The 16,174-nt window shown below is 38.6% G+C and overlaps 1 protein-coding gene across 1 annotated transcript in view; it reads left to right on the forward strand.

The window, feature by feature from the left end:
• thsd7bb (thrombospondin, type I, domain containing 7Bb) overlaps nucleotides 1-16,174 on the forward strand; it is a 96,669-nt gene that overhangs the window by 10,625 nt on the left and 69,870 nt on the right. Inside the window, 1 exon segment of the mRNA XM_049465647.1 lies at nucleotides 14,079-14,232. Within this exon segment, the coding sequence (XP_049321604.1) occupies nucleotides 14,106-14,232 (127 nt within the window). The 5' untranslated portion in view covers nucleotides 14,079-14,105.

Genomic DNA, 16,174 nt, shown 5'->3' on the forward strand with positions numbered 1-16,174 from the left:
AGATAGATAGATAGATAGATAGATAGATAGAAAAAGAGCATGGTGGATAGTGAGAGGAACAAAAGGAGATGCATAGAGAGAGATGGATAGAGATAGAGGGATAGAGAGAGGGAGAGAAAGAGATGGATAAAAAGAGGAATAGAGAGAATCATTGATAGAGAGAGGGATAAAGAGAAGAAGAGATAGATAGATAGATAGATAGATAGATAGATAGATAGATAGATAGATAGATAGATAGATAGATAGATAGATAGATAGCATGGTGGATGGTGAGAGGAAGAGAAGGAAGAAAAGGAAATGCATAGAGATAGAGATAGAGATGGATAGAGATAGAGGGATAGAGAGAGGGAAATAAAGAGATGGATACAAAGAGGAATAGAGAGAATCATTGATAGAGAGAGGGATAGATATATTTGAATTGAGATAGTTTGATCTTCAGGTTTTATATTTGATGGTTTTATTTGAGGATGGTTTTATCTTTTCACCACGTCTGTAAGATCAGACTGGGGCAGATCAGAGGCTCAGCATGGCTCCGCCCCCCTCTGTGTTCATAAAAAGTATTTGCTGGGATAAAGGTGAGTGTGATTTCAGTGCTGAACCAGCGGACGCTGGTAACGGAGACATCTCTTTTAATGATTCTCCTGAAAGATCCAGCAGAGCGAGGAGTGAAGAGTTCTACAGTATCACTCTCTTCATTTCTCTAAACCCCTGTTCTTCCTCTTCCCCCATTCTCTCACTTAATCAGCCCTTATAAAATAAAGTTTAAATGTTACTATAACATAAATTTCACTATAACATTTTAGTGAAAAGCTCCTCAGAGTAAGTTTAAAAGTGTCTACAGAAACTCCAGCAGCTGTAAACTATTCATGCACGCCTCTCTCTGATAAATACTAACAGGTTTCTGATGTGAGGGGTGTGTCCTTAGTAATTTCCTAAGTGTCCACCAATAACAGATGAGAGGCAAAAGATGGACACACCTCCCCACCAGTCAGGTGAGGTGAGCCAAATGTCTAAGCTCTCAGTAGGAGTTTTTTTTTTTATGATGCTTCACATGAAACTCCACCTCATCCTCTTCCTCATTGTCTGCAGCAGCTAGAAAAAGAAAATATTCAGAAAAACGAGTCGATCAGGAAAAGCACCGTGTCTACATCAACCCGTAAATTAGTATTCATGGCCCCGCCCACCTCGGCTCGGGACCGCCCACAGGCAAAGCAGAGCTGAAGCCGGGCGGTAACACCATCTCGTCAGATAGGAGATAACTAACAGCGCTAGGAACAGCATGCAGTTCTTTCCTGTGTTATTTGTGCGAATAACACATCAGTGTTATTTATATGCTTTACCCAGTAATTCAGAGCTAAGAAACAAATGGTTAGAATTAGTCTATGGAGGAACAACACATGTTGTTGGACAAATACAATTGAGATAGGTAGGTGTATGTTTACAACAGTTCAGTTTACACTAGTAAAAAGTAAAAATCCGGTGTGGATTTTTACTTTCTGGACCTGAACTACCCACCTCTGTGTGTAACTATAGGTTTAAATAGGATCTCCTGTGGATTTGGTGTTTTACAGATATTCTAAGACTTATTATTACATATGTTGTAAAGTAACATGACGTTGCAAAGACTGTTATTAGTGTAAAAATGTATTTAGCAGTGTTATACCGAATCACCGGAGCACTTTTTTTCACAACAACAGCTCACATGGCATTCATTCATTCTAGAAACACAACTAGATATTTTAAAACAAATAAAAAAGGATGGGATGAGACCTTAAAAGAGCACATCTTAATAAGAAGACTACTCAACTACAGACTGCAGCTTCTGCTTAAGTGCTTCTATCACACTGTCCAAAATTCTGAAGGTGTGAAAGATTTCTGTATGGATAGTTCAGTTCAGGCTTTCATGTTCCTGTCATCATACAGTGGCTGTCCAAATCCTGTCAGCTTTATTATAAAATCAAACAAAAGGAAATTAGCAGGGCTAGAGCACTGACAGCTAACCTTGACGGCTCCTTACACTGTTTTAATTCATTATCTGAAGTTTGGCAGGAAGATTTTCTAAGGATGCTGAACCTCACGGCAGGAAGAACCACTAACAGCTGCCTCCTGATTGGCTTAAGTCTTATAATGATGGTGCCAAGAAGAATCCCACTGATCTACGCCACAAATAAACCACTTTTACCTGTCTGAACAACCTTCAAACAGATGGTTATTAAAGAAACATGTTTTACATTTTATAGCAAAAAGTCAAAATTTTAGACAAAGTAAAAAAATCTGACTCATATGTTTACACACTTGTAGTGTGAATATAGTAATCAGACTCAGGTGTGGCAAAAACCACCTTACCAAAACTCAACTCAAACAGAACTCAAACCAACTCAAACAGACCACACCAACCTAAACTGACTCAAATCAGACCAAACAATACCACTCAAACCAACTCAAAAGACCACACCAACCTAAACTGACTCAAATCAGACCAAACAATACCACTCAAACCAACTCAAACAGACCACACCAACCTAAACTGACTCAAATCAGACCAAACAATACCAAACTAAACCAACCTAGACCAGTCCAATTTATATCAATCTAAAGTAACTCAAATCAGACCAGATCAAACCATATCAATACAAACCAACTCAAACCAGACTAAACCTGACCAAACCAACCTAACCCAACTCAAACCAAACCAGAAAATACCAAGCTAAACCAACTCAGACCGGTACAATTTACAGTATATCAACTTAAACTAACTTAAATCAGACCAGACCAAACCATATCAATATAAACCAACTCAAACAATGCTAAACCTGACCAAACCAACCTAACCCAACTCAAACCAGACCAAACAATACCAATCTAAACCAACTCAGACCAGTCTAATTTATATCAACCTAAACTAACTCAAATCAGACCGGACCAAACCATATCAATACAAACCAACTCAAACAAGACTAAATCTGACCAAACCAACCTAACCCAACTCAAACCAGACCAAACAATACCAATCTAAACCAATTCAGACCAACCAATTTATATCAAACAAGACTAAACCAACCTAACCCAACTCAAACCAGACCAAATAATACCAAACTTAACCAACTCAAACCAGGCTAACCCAAGCTATACCAATCTATAAACCAACTAAAACCAAACCAGAACAAAATCATACCATTCACACACAAACCAAACCCAACCTAAATCCAGTCTCTGAAGAACTATGCTTTTAATCCATTAATGTAAGGGTATTCTATTATAAAGTAATTTTCATGCACACTTTCTCTATCTCTATTATAAACATGGTTCTTAATGGAACCAAAAAATGATTGTTCTATAGCATTACCACTGAAAGAACTGTCTGAAGGCTTTTTATGCTTAAAAACATACCGAATTTTCCATCTGTTTCCACAAAAGCAAAAACTGAACCAATCTTTATTTATTTTCTGCAAACCTTTTAGTTTTGTTCTTTGAGGCTAAATTTATCATATTATCATTAGCAGGATGAAAAGTTCATCTCCAGTCTATTAGCTTCTTTAGAGGCAGATCAAAGACAAAAATACTGGCTGAACCTCTCTGGTCTTCAGCTGTAGATAAAAGAAACACAATCAAAACCCAATTCACAAACACACAGTTTGTTTAAAACTCTTTGAAAAGTCTCTGAGAACTTGTGACCTGTGAAGTTTGTGTGAAAATAAGTGTCTAAACGAATTCACAAGATTTCAAGCTCTTCTCGCACTCTATCAGTGCGTGTGGTCATATCATACTAAAGACAGTGCTAATTATGGATAAAGCTATTTAGCAGCTGATACCGACTAGCTGAACACAGCACTGCCAGCCTCTCAGAAACCGTCTAATTACCATAATTTTGGAATATATAGGGACTTGACCTCCACCTTTAATCTATGCATGCAGCACACATCCCATCCCAGCAAAGACTCATAACAGAGAGGTAGCACCACGCTACATGCTCTGCATATTTATTATTATTATCCCCTGTTCTTCAGTGGTCAGGACCCCACCGGACCACTCGACTATTCTCACTCCAGCAGCGACACGGAGCTGTTTATAATGCAGCAGCACTGCTGTTTGTGATCCACCTTTACCATACAGTACCTGTAAAACTCTGAGTACTGAAGAACAGGGTGAAAATAAGGAGGAGAATAATAAAGTACACAGAGAAACACAAACTCAAATACAGTCTGGAATTACAGAGTTATAAAGTGTCCTATATGATGAAGTGAAGCTGATAATGTGGATGGAAAAACAACAAACCACACAACAAACCAAAGCAACCTAATCCAACTCAAACCAGACCAGAACAAACCAACCTAAACCAACTTCAACCAGACCAAAACCATACGAATATAAACCAACTTAAACCAGACCATAACAAACCAACCTAAACCAACTTAAACCAGACCAAAACCATACGAATATAAACCAACTTAAACCAGACCAGAACAAAACAACCTAAACCAACTTAAACCAGACCAAAACCATACGAATATAAACCAACTTAAACCAGACCAGAACAAACCAACCTTAACCAACTAAAACCAAACCAGAACAAACCAGTCTAAACCAACTTAAACCGGACCAAAACAAACCAATCTAAACCAACTCAAAGCAAACCAGAACAAACCAACTCAAACCAGACCAGAACAAACCAACCTAAACCAACTCAAACCAGACCAGAACAAACCAACCTAAACCAACTCAAACCAGACCAGAATAAACCAACTCAAACCAAACCACAACAAACCAACCTAAATCAACTCAAACCAGACCAGAAAAAAACAACTCAATCCAAACCAGAACAAACCAACCTAAACCAACTCAAACCAGACCAGAATAAACCAACTCAAATAAAACCAGAACAAAACAACCTAAACCAACTCAAACCAGACCAAAACCATTCTAAATGAACTCAAACCAGACCGATTTGAATTCAATGGAACTTAAGCCAGACCAAACCATACCAACCTAAACCAATCACACCGGACCAAGCCTAACTAACCTAAATCAACTCAAACCAAACCAGAACAAACAAACTCATATCAGACCAACCCGAACTATACCAACACAACTAAAACCAATTCAAACCAGATCAAACCAAACCATCCTAAATCAACGTAAATGTAAATTCTACTCACAGAGAACAGTGATAGGTCCACTGAACACAAAGACAGACCAATCAGGATCTCTCTACCATCCACAGAGAACAGTGCATTTGGCCGAACAGAAAAGTGAGCAGCAGAACTGAAGCTGTGAATCACAGGAAATACTATTTCCTGTCAGTGTAAATCAGTGTGCTCTTTAAAAGCTCCAGAAAAGCTCTGAATATCGTTGGCACTGTTAATTCCAGGTTTAATTGAGGGATATTTTGGTGCAGTGGTTTGAGAGTCTGAGTAAATGTTAGAGTGCCGGTGGAGGAGGGTAAAGACCCTCGCCACTCCTCCATCTCTTAACTGAACGGTAATTGACTCAGCAGAAGGGAGGTCGGCTCAGCCTGGCACTGACGGGCATGATTCATCACCCTGCCCACCATTACACCATGCTGTAGATACAGGCCAGAACACACACACACACACCAGATAAAGAAACAAATCACCTTCATATCAAACAACAGAGCATCACTTTAATTTATTTAACTTTTATTATAGTGAATGATTTTGGGTTAAATTTTTATTACAGTCCCGTGGTTTGTCTTTGTTCTCAGTAGACCTGTTTGCACTCAACCTCTTTCTTTCCTAGTGCATCAGTTCAGTGTAATTCTGCAGCTTAATTTAAACAAGTTATATAAAGGCTCCACCCCTGCCTGTATTACTCAGGGTGGGGAAACGACAGTGAGACATGTTGGGGTAAATTTACAGGGCTTAATCTTTTACTCCTATAGCTAATCTTATATATACTGGCTCAAAGCATACTTATAAACCTGAAAGACCAGCCTGGGTCGACTCAATGCTAACCTTTTATTGATTGACAGTATATAGATTGGAGCTGGAAAATATATCAATATTTTATCATATTGTGATGCATTTTCAGTTCTTTACAGAAAGTGTAAAAAAATCTGTTTAATTTGTTCAGCAAAAATGGAATAAAAATCATTGTACTATGCATTAACCAGTTTATATTGACAGTAGAATTATTTCATATCAACCTTAATGAAGACATTTACAGTGATGGAATTTTGACAGAATATCGTCCAGCCCTCGTTCAGAACAGATACAATAAACCTTATTGTGGAGGAGCCTACTGTACACACACACTGGTCTTTAATTGGCCACGCCAGTAATTCACAAAACATGTAAAATGTTTTAATTATTAATGACTCTGACACATACAGTACATACAAAAGAGTTTTGTTCTCTTTTGTTTTATAATTTTATTTCAATTTTTTTCCATTTTCTCCCAAATTTACACGGCCAATTACCCAACCCACTCATTAGGACTCCCCCTGTCACTACTGATGCCCCAACACACCAGGAGGGTGAAGACTAACACATGCCTCCTCCGATACATGTGAAGTCAGCCACCGCTTCTTTTCCAGCTGCTGCTGATGTATCATTGCCGAGCAGCATCACAGCGCTAATGCTTGGAGAAAAGCGCAGCGACTCGGTTTTAATACATTAGCTCACAGACGCCCTGTGCTGCGGACATCACCCTAGGAGTGATGTGGGGAGAGAGCGCTATCTACCCACCCGGAGGAAGCAGGGCCAATTTTGCTTCCTCTGAGCGCCGGAAGCTTGATGGTAAAGCTGCATGAGCTGGGGTTCAAACCTGCAACCTCCCGCTCATAGCGGCAGCGCTTTAGACCGCTGGACCACTCGGCGGCTATCTTTCGTTTTAATAAATTTACATTTTATATTCCATAATAGAAACTGTGTGATATCAGTCAAAAACCTTTATTAAAACCTTTATTCTTTACAGTTTCATTTGTGCCCAAAAGCATTATGGGAAGAATTTTTGGACCATATTAACCATGATTTCTTTCATTTATTTAACCGTAACTAAACACAGAGAGGCTCAGGGCAACTGCTCTCCTCCCTCAGCATCAGCCAGAGTTAAAGTTATTTAACCCCTTCCCTGAAGTCAGTTTCTGCTCTTTCTTTCTCTCAGGGATGGAGTTTATTTGCAAGTACAAACAGGGTTGCCAGATTTGCATTTTTCTCCCCAAATTTGGGTCATTTGGAAATGAGGATTTCAGGGATGTCTCCGGCAGCCAAAAAGGTTTGGTAGTTTGACTGCAGACGGCGGATGAATGGAAATGAAGGGTCTTATGAATACATATTGATGCTGGTGTTGAGCTGGCTGTAGTAGATGAATAGTAAATAGAGTAGAACTGCTGGAGCGATTGATTATAATTCAGATTTTGTGAACACTTAAAGTAAAACATCCTGTCTCAGACTGAGTATTTTAACAGTCTGAGCACATCTTTAACACCCAAAAAACATAGGCTGGAGATCAACCCGGGTCTGTGTATTTTTATATTGTGTGTTTTGGTCAATATTAATATCAATATATTTTGAGTCTCAGCATAGTTTGCTTAGCTGTCTCTAGATTTACTTTAAATGAACACAAATAAACATGGTATTCAGGGCTAATTTCATTTTATGTACAGTATTCTTTGATGTGATGGCTGTGGTTTTGCCGTTTCCACAGTGCAGCCTGATTCAGCTAAATGCTTATTTAAAGAGTATATATTATATCTCTCTTTATACGATAGTTAGTTCCGACCTCACAATCTGATTGGTTGAGAAATGTTCTAGCCGTGCTCATATATGTGATAACATCACGGCCTTCTTACACTAAACTTGTATCACTCCGCCGACGCGTTGCCGAGTAATGGCGTATACACACAGGACACCCGCAGCAGCGTTAGCTTAGCACAGGCTAGCGCTCAGCCGCGGAACACTCGCCCGCAGCGCTGACTCATCTTTTGTGGAAAAAAGGGAAAGAAAATCGCACGGCTAATGCCGTCTGACAGCCAGAATGCTAACCAGCCAGGCTAGGCTAAGTGTGGAGCTCGCCTTTGGCTCGTGCCTACGACCGAATCACAGCCGTGATGTTATTCGTGATAACACACTCCCTCTCGTGTTCTATTGCTTAATTACACAATTCCTTTATACAAAACCAGTTCCTGAAGTTCTTTGTACAGAATCATTCTCACATAAAGATAAAGATCTCACAGTTCTATTCTTACCAGTTTTAGTCCCCTGTCACTTTTATGCAAATAAGTTCACCACAGTTTGGTGAAAGCTTGTGCTAAATTTAAAAACACAATAAGCTAGCTCATGCTAAACTGCATTACAAACACAAAACTCATTATTAGAAAGTTCTTACATCTTCATCATCTGCTGACTTGCCACAGACAGTAGGTACAGATCCCTCCCTCAAACGAAGCATGATGCTCATAAAACCAGCAGACTGAAATGCCCTTTCTTCAACTGATCTAGTAGGCAGGACGCTGGTGGCGTCACATACTTCTTGCAACTGTATATTGTATAGAGACAGGCAGAGAAAGCAGTTTAGCATTAGCACGTTTCGCTACAGTTTCGTGCATCATGAGTTTTTCAGTGTAGCTGTGATGACAGAGTACACTTCAGTGAAAGTGGATTATGGTGATAAAGAGAGAGCACCAGGCTCTTCAGAAGACAGTAACATCTGTGCAGCTGAGAGATGCAGTAATGTGAGATTAATCCAGGTCTCTCGCAGGTTAATTACAACAACGCCGTTAATGATGAGGTTAGATAAAGGTTCCTGTCCTGTTATCTGGAAGTGTGAAAACGTGAGGAGAGCAGGGAGCATCTTCTCCTGCAGGAGTTTAGTCATGGGCTTTAATAGTGAAGTGAAGTAGATTTAATTAACCAAATGAGAACCTTTATACTATGGGATAAGGGTTCATTAATCTTTAATAAGGTTCAGGTGTGATTTTCAAAAACCTGTTATTAATTCTTTTAGCATTTACTGGAAGAAACTGTAGGGAGTTAAAGAGGTTCCCCTGTGAAAAAGAACTCTTGTTGAAACTGATTTTTTCCTTATGGTTTGAGAAGATCCCTCACTCAAAGAAACTTCACTCAGTTTTGGGGCAACTGGGGTCTTTGATTCAAGCTCTAAATCTTTATGCATGTGGGTAATGCTTGTAAATGATAACCAGATAACTAGTACAAAATTAGTAGAAAATTGAATCTCTATTCACCATCAGAATTCTAAAATATATCGCTTTTAGCCGATGCTCTCAACAGGTTTACAATGATAGAGATAGGGGCATAAAATTACCCATGCAAAAAAAAAATCAAAATCTATTTTTGCACCATTAACAAACTCAAAGTAGCTCCACACTTCATTGGTAGAATTTCGAGCACACTGACATTTAAAAGAAGGCCCTTCTAAAGAACTTGCAAAATAAATATTGCAATATTAAGTAATTGGTCATGCAGAATACAAAAAGAAATATATATATATATATATATATATATATATATATATATATATATATATATATATATATATATAAAATTCATGCATTCATTTTATTTCCATTTTATTTTCCTATCCTATCTATTCATTTGTGCTGGTCAGATGAACTACCGTGACTTCATTTCAAGATGGCGGTGCTTGGAGAACTACCTGAAGGTACTGTGTGTGTATTAACAGTGTTTTAAAAAAAAACTGTAATAAATCTGTACACGTTCAAAGCTCTCAGTGTCTCGGTCTAAATATCAGACCCTCAGAATTCTACTAATGAGGTGTGGAGCTACTTGGTGTACATGGTGTAAAAATTGTGATTTCTTTGCATGGGTAACTCTTTGACCCTATCAGCTTTTGTGGTCTGTTGAAAGCATCGGGTAAAAGCTTTGAAGCTCTGAATGCTGTGTGAAAACGGAGGTTGAATATTTGATAAGGTTCGTATGAATGTTGTGAGACTCTGTGCTTGTCATAAATGGCCTAGCTAATATGTTAGCTAAGGTTAGCAGAAGTTCAGTGCTAATCTGTTTAGGAGAAAATGAGCAGCTTAGCATCCGTCTTGTAGTCCTTCTGGGCTCCAAGCTGTCTCCATCTATCAAACAAACCCATTGTCAATATTTAATAGTGTTTTATTCTCTCTCTGCTCATGGAGCTTTTTAGAAGTTTGCAGAGAAGTTTTTTTTCTAAACCTGGCAACCCGGTGTGTGGAAATAGCACTGGGGAGGAGCAGTGGACGGATCAGAGGCTGAATCACATACTGGCTACAGCTTAACTTCAAAGAAAAGCTATTGAGACAGAATCAATATGTAAGTCAAATTTTTATCCCATTTTTTTCCTAATTCACGTGGCCAATTACCCAACCCACTCATTAGGACTCCCCCTATCACTAGTGATGCTCCAACACCAGGAGAGTAAAGATTAGCACATGCCTCCTCCGATACAAGTGAAGTCAGACTCCGCCTATTTTTGAGCTGCTGCTGATGCTGTAGCATTGCCGAGTAGAATCACAGCGCTAACGCTCGGAGGAAAGCAGAGCAGCGACTCGGTTCTGATACATCAGCTCACAGACGCAGTCATTTGCTGATCCACATCACCCTAGGAGTGATGAGGGGAAAGAGAGAGAGCGCCATCTACTGTACTGTACCCACCCAGAGAGAGCAAGACCAACTGTGCTCTGATGGTAAGATGCATCTGCGATCCTCCGACCATAGTGACAGTGCTTTAGACCATTGGACACCTTGGAGCCCTGTGTCTGTATTTTTAAATGATGAGGGTTTAACATATATTATACAAATACATATCGCTGCTTTTATGCCTCTGCTGCTCAGTGAATTTGGCTTAGTCTGGCAGAATCTGCAAAAAGCAACCAGTCTCCAGCCTTTTTAACACATTTATCAAAATTGGCTGCTGCTGAAAATCTTTTTGATAAAATGATCAGAACTTCAGTCTGTTTATTCAGATTAATCCTGCTGACTAGAGCCTCATCATTAAGTGGTAGCATGGTGTCTCTCTCTCTCTGTCTCTCTCTCTCTCTCTCTCTCTCTCTCTGGGTGATGTATATTGTATATTGGATGGAGTGTGAGTGTGACTCATGTATTTTGCTGAATGAAAAGCAGCGTATCTCTCAGCGCCGCTCGGATCACACCGAGTTTCCCTTTCAGCTCCTAAATATCACCTCTCCAGCCGAGAGCGCGGTTCTGCGGCCGGGCCCGAGTGGGCCGAGTGGTTCCGGACTGCATGCAGATTGTTTTTCTCCTGATTCGTGCTCGTATGAAGCTTTTCCTTAATGAAGCCGCCGCTTGTTTTTCATCTTTTCCCTGAAGAGAAAGACTGATGGGCAGAACCACTCAATACCGTTCGGACCGAGCTGCAGATTTAGCTCATCAGAATTAGCTTTTCTCTCTCGTCAGAACTCTACTGGTGTTTTTTTCATCGATTGACTGCCTTTATTTGCAATCCTTTATTTAATTCTGCTGAAGACTCTCTCACAGGAGCTTTAAGAGCTGCAGAAGATCAGATTCCAGCATCCAAATCTAATCTGAGCCTCGTTTGCAGGTCCACTCAGTAAATTCTCTAAAACAAAGTCTGTCACTGTAGAATACACAGGATTTCTACTGTTATTTCTTAATGTACAGCGACTTTGAGATTTTAAGCGATAGACTAACACAAATTAGAACATAATTTGAAAAGAGAATGGTTTTCAAAAGTGTGTCGTGACAAAGTATTCAATCAATTCTTAGTAAAACCCCCTTTCACAGCAATTACAGCTGCAGATCTTTTGGGGATTTTTAATCTAGAGACGTTTTTAGAGATTTTTCCTCCATTCTTCTTTATAAAACAGCTGAAGATCAGTCAGGTTGGATGGAGAGCGTCTCTGTGAACAGCAGTTTTTAGTCTCTCCACAGAAGATCAATGGGATTTAGATCTTTTAGGACTTTAACTGGATCATTCTAACACATGAATATTCTCTGATCTAAATCATTATAGCTCCACTGTAGCTCTGGCTGTATGTTTAGTCATGTATCAGTTTCATTCCACTTCATATTTATGTGCTACTTTGTGTTGGGTTATCACTTAAAATCTCTATAAAATACATTTTGTGGGACAAGTTTGTGGTTGTAAGGTGACAAAATGTGAAACAGTTAAAGGGGTATGAATACTTTTGCAAGCCAATGCAACAGCTAATAGACTGGACCAAAATCTGTTCTGTACATTTAGTCCGGTTAGCCTCAGTTTCACACTGCAGTTTAGTGACTGAGAGCATTAAATCGTTTTACTACATCCTGTCATCATCATCTACATGGGCAGGTGTTGTGCTGAGTTCTGCCTCCCTGCCAGAATCCGAATCCATTTGAGTGCAGTTTTGTCCCACAGCACAGATAACAGATTATCAGTGTTTATCAATAAGGGTTAGTCTACAGTTACAGTAGATACAGAATCAGATTTTATCAGATTTTGACACAACACCTCTTCTTCTTCTTCTTCTTCTTCTTCTTCTTCTGTTGTTTAAAAGGTGATAATAGCCGGTACCGGCTAAAATAAAATAAGACTACCTGTATCTTAATCTATTAGAGAAGCTTTATAAATGGTTTACAATTAGTTTATTAATGGTTACTAATTAGGTTGTAAATGCCTTTAATAATTTATCATTAATAATCAGTTATAACACATACTTAGAAAGGGCAACAGTATAGATGGCTGTGGGTTCACTATTTGGCAAACAACAGGTCATTGTTGCCCTTTCTACTGTACGTATGTGTTATAACTGATTATTAATGATCAATAATTAAAGGCATTTACAACCTAATTAGTTAATAACCATTAATAAACTTATTGTAAACCATTTATAAACCCTTTATAAAGGTAGTCTTATTATAAAGTGGTAACTAATAGCCTTCCTCTATTTCCGGTGATTAGTCTGAAAGTCCGAACCAAACAAAAAAGTCTGCAGATTAACCGGACCGTGGTTTAATTTTTGGTTGTTTAATCAGACTGTGGTTCGCAGCACCTTTTACACCTGTTATTTTTTTGTTTCTGACCAAACTGACAAGTGCCGGAACAAACAATGTAGGTGTGAAACATACATACTAGACATTCTTTAGCTTCAATAGGATATGGCAAAATCATGGGACACAATACTAGTTCCTGTTCAATGACATGTCAGTAGGGGTTTCACGATTTCGATATTTCATCGAAAATCGATCAAAATTATGTCATGGTCTCGAGCATCGAAGACAAAAAGATGATCGACGATCCCTCCCGCTAAGCTACGCAAGCACACACGCTACGCAAATGGCGCAGCACACTGTAGCCAACACCGCGGACATTGTGACTGCTCAAACAGCAGCCCTTTCTCCAGAGAATGTGGACATTCTCGTCTTCTTAAAGAAAAACCTAAAAAAATATAAAAATAACAGTTGTTTTGTCTATCCTCAAATATGTTAATAGTTTTGGCAACTTAGAGAGCCTCTTTCTCTCAGATAAAGTGAATAATATATCTTTATTAAAGACAAAAAACGTCATTCTCAGGGACCGAGTCTTATTTTTCATGTTTAACTGTTATAGTAGGATAGAGTTCAGTTTGTTAAGGCTCTAATTGTTCTATTATTTTGTACATGACTGTTCCTGTATTTTTTTATTATTTATTTTGTTATGTTGCACATTGCTGTTTTAATAGTGCACACTTAATTAAATTATTTAAATTTGACCATTAGTGCCTAATGTGGTGTATTACAGATCACTTGTATCACTTTGCATCACTTATATCAAGCCCACCTTTTGAAATAAGATATTATTAATTTGATGAATCAAACCAATGCCTGACCATAGATTAATCTAAAACTGGCATAGGTTTCTCTGCTGTAAAACAAAAGAAAAAAAATCGAGAATCGAATCAAATCGTGACCCTAAAATCGGAACTAAAATCGAATCGAGGATTTAGAGAATTGTGACACCCCTACATGTCAGTGTATTATAAAAAGCCCAAATGGGTACACTGGTACATTGGCAGGACTGATAAGAGGTGTAAGTGTGTGTATAATCTGTGAGGATAAGAATAAATAATAATGGTAATAATGGTGTCTTCTGTGTTTGTGTGTGTTGGGCAGGCGTGAGGAAGGAGTGAGGTTGTGAGGATGAGGGATCTGAAGGATGGTCTGGTGTTCCTCTCCTCCGTCTACAGTGCTCTGCTCTACCTGGTGCTAATAACCTCCACAGTGAGCACGGACACGCCGAGGAGGAGTCCCTTCACCTGGAAAACAGGTAAGACTTCAGCGTTACTCACGCTGCCTGAGAGAGAAACCAGTCATCAACTACTCAACAGTGTGGAATGACTCAAACCCTCTGTAGAAGCTGTAGATCTGAGGACATTTCAGTGTGAAGTATCACTTAAGTTCTGAATCTGATCACAAGGAATCACTCTTAGAGCTTTTTCATACTCAGGGTCTTGTTTTAGTGGTGTTTAGGGCGTGTCAGGGCATCTTTGCTATCATAACAGCGGGAAAAGTACACCTTGCTCGGCTCATAACAAGCAAAAGTCATATAATAATTCTCTTAATTATAATGGGTGTGTGATTTTTGGCGTAACTTGAAATAAACCAATCAGATTGTCTCTTTGTTGCTCATCATTCCCTTTAAGAGGAGAACCAGGTGAGCTTTGACTTTGGCGGATTGCTATTTTAACGGCGCAGCTACCTGGACGTGTCCAACAAACGCTTCTCAGCAGAGGAAACTGAGCTGCTCGTTGACGCTGTAAAGGAGCTCCAGCAGCTCATTTACGGGAACAGCAATGTTATTTTATTTACTGTTCTGTTTATTGTTGATGTGAAAGTCGTGTGCCAAGGGGAGTTGAATTTCGGTACAACACTCTTCTTTCTCGCTTCTTTTTCTTCTTCTATTGTTTACTGGAAGATGACTTGCAAACGATGCCAGCAAACCAGCGCATGATTCATTTGATCTGGATTGAGCTCATGGGTGCATCCCTGTTATGAAGACTTCTTTAAAATATATATTTACAAAATGTCAAAAAAATGCAAAAGAATGGCGTAATAGTGTGTGGTTATTTATTTATTTTTTTTTTAGTTTTTACGGTACTGTAATACTGTGAAACACCCATATAAAACTCTATACTCAAAACATTCTTAATAAAATCCAAAATAAAATATACAGGATATTCTCTATATTTGTGATATTTGATCTGGCTGAGATATGATTAATGAAGTGTATTTAAATGGTGTAAGATGTATGTTGTAGGATGGTGAGCAGACTGGCTGTGTTATTAGAGGCGCTGTATCAGTCTCTGCTGTATTCAGAGAACAGTGCCACATGTTTGAATTATATAATTGTACTGATTCACAGCTCTGCTCCCGGAGTGTTGAGAGGCAGGAGATCTTTTTACTGGTCTAGACAGAAGAAATATGACCAATCTGCTGATTATGAGACAAATCTCCTCCATTTCTGGCTCTTATTCTGCTTTATTACAAACATCTGACTGCTGTCACACCTGATAAAACATTCAGTGAAGTGCAGACAGACAGGTAGATAGATCAGGCTTTTTAAAAAAGAACATTTTCAACAGAAAAATGAGGGAAATGCAGATAACACAATTTCTATTAATTTCGTAACTGTCATATGATTATAAAATATTTAGTTATAATGCTTTATAATGCATTGTTACAGGAAACAAAGGAATCAGATTACTATAAATGTGTTATTTGTACCCGTACACTAATCATCAGCATGTGCACATGAGCAACAGTTACCTGGTAAGACATGCACTGCCATGTAATGATGATTTTATTCACAAAAAAACATGGAAAAATGTTCTTTATATAAAATAAAAATTGCACTGATATATTTTTTTCCATGGTGCGTCGACTAGAAGCAGATTATATCTGCCCAGTATGGTGCATAAAACTCTGATGCGCTCTTCAGTACACAGTGTGCCTTATTATTATTATACTGCTGGACCAGTGTGTTCTGGTGAAATCTGGTGAAACATACTGTACATTTCTGCAGTATATTATCACAGAAAATGTCATCATTTCTGTGATAATATACTCTTTCCCCTCATTACTCTCATTGTGATAGATTCACATTTTTATTTTTATGTTAATGTTTGTTCTGGTCTGTTGGATATATACAGTTAATGTCAACGGTTAGTTTTTCAACAGTAACTGAGTCATTTTCTTTTACATGTTTTCAT

This window comes from Astyanax mexicanus, chromosome 16 (assembly GCF_023375975.1).
Source record: "Astyanax mexicanus isolate ESR-SI-001 chromosome 16, AstMex3_surface, whole genome shotgun sequence".
NCBI lineage: Eukaryota > Metazoa > Chordata > Actinopteri > Characiformes > Acestrorhamphidae > Astyanax > Astyanax mexicanus.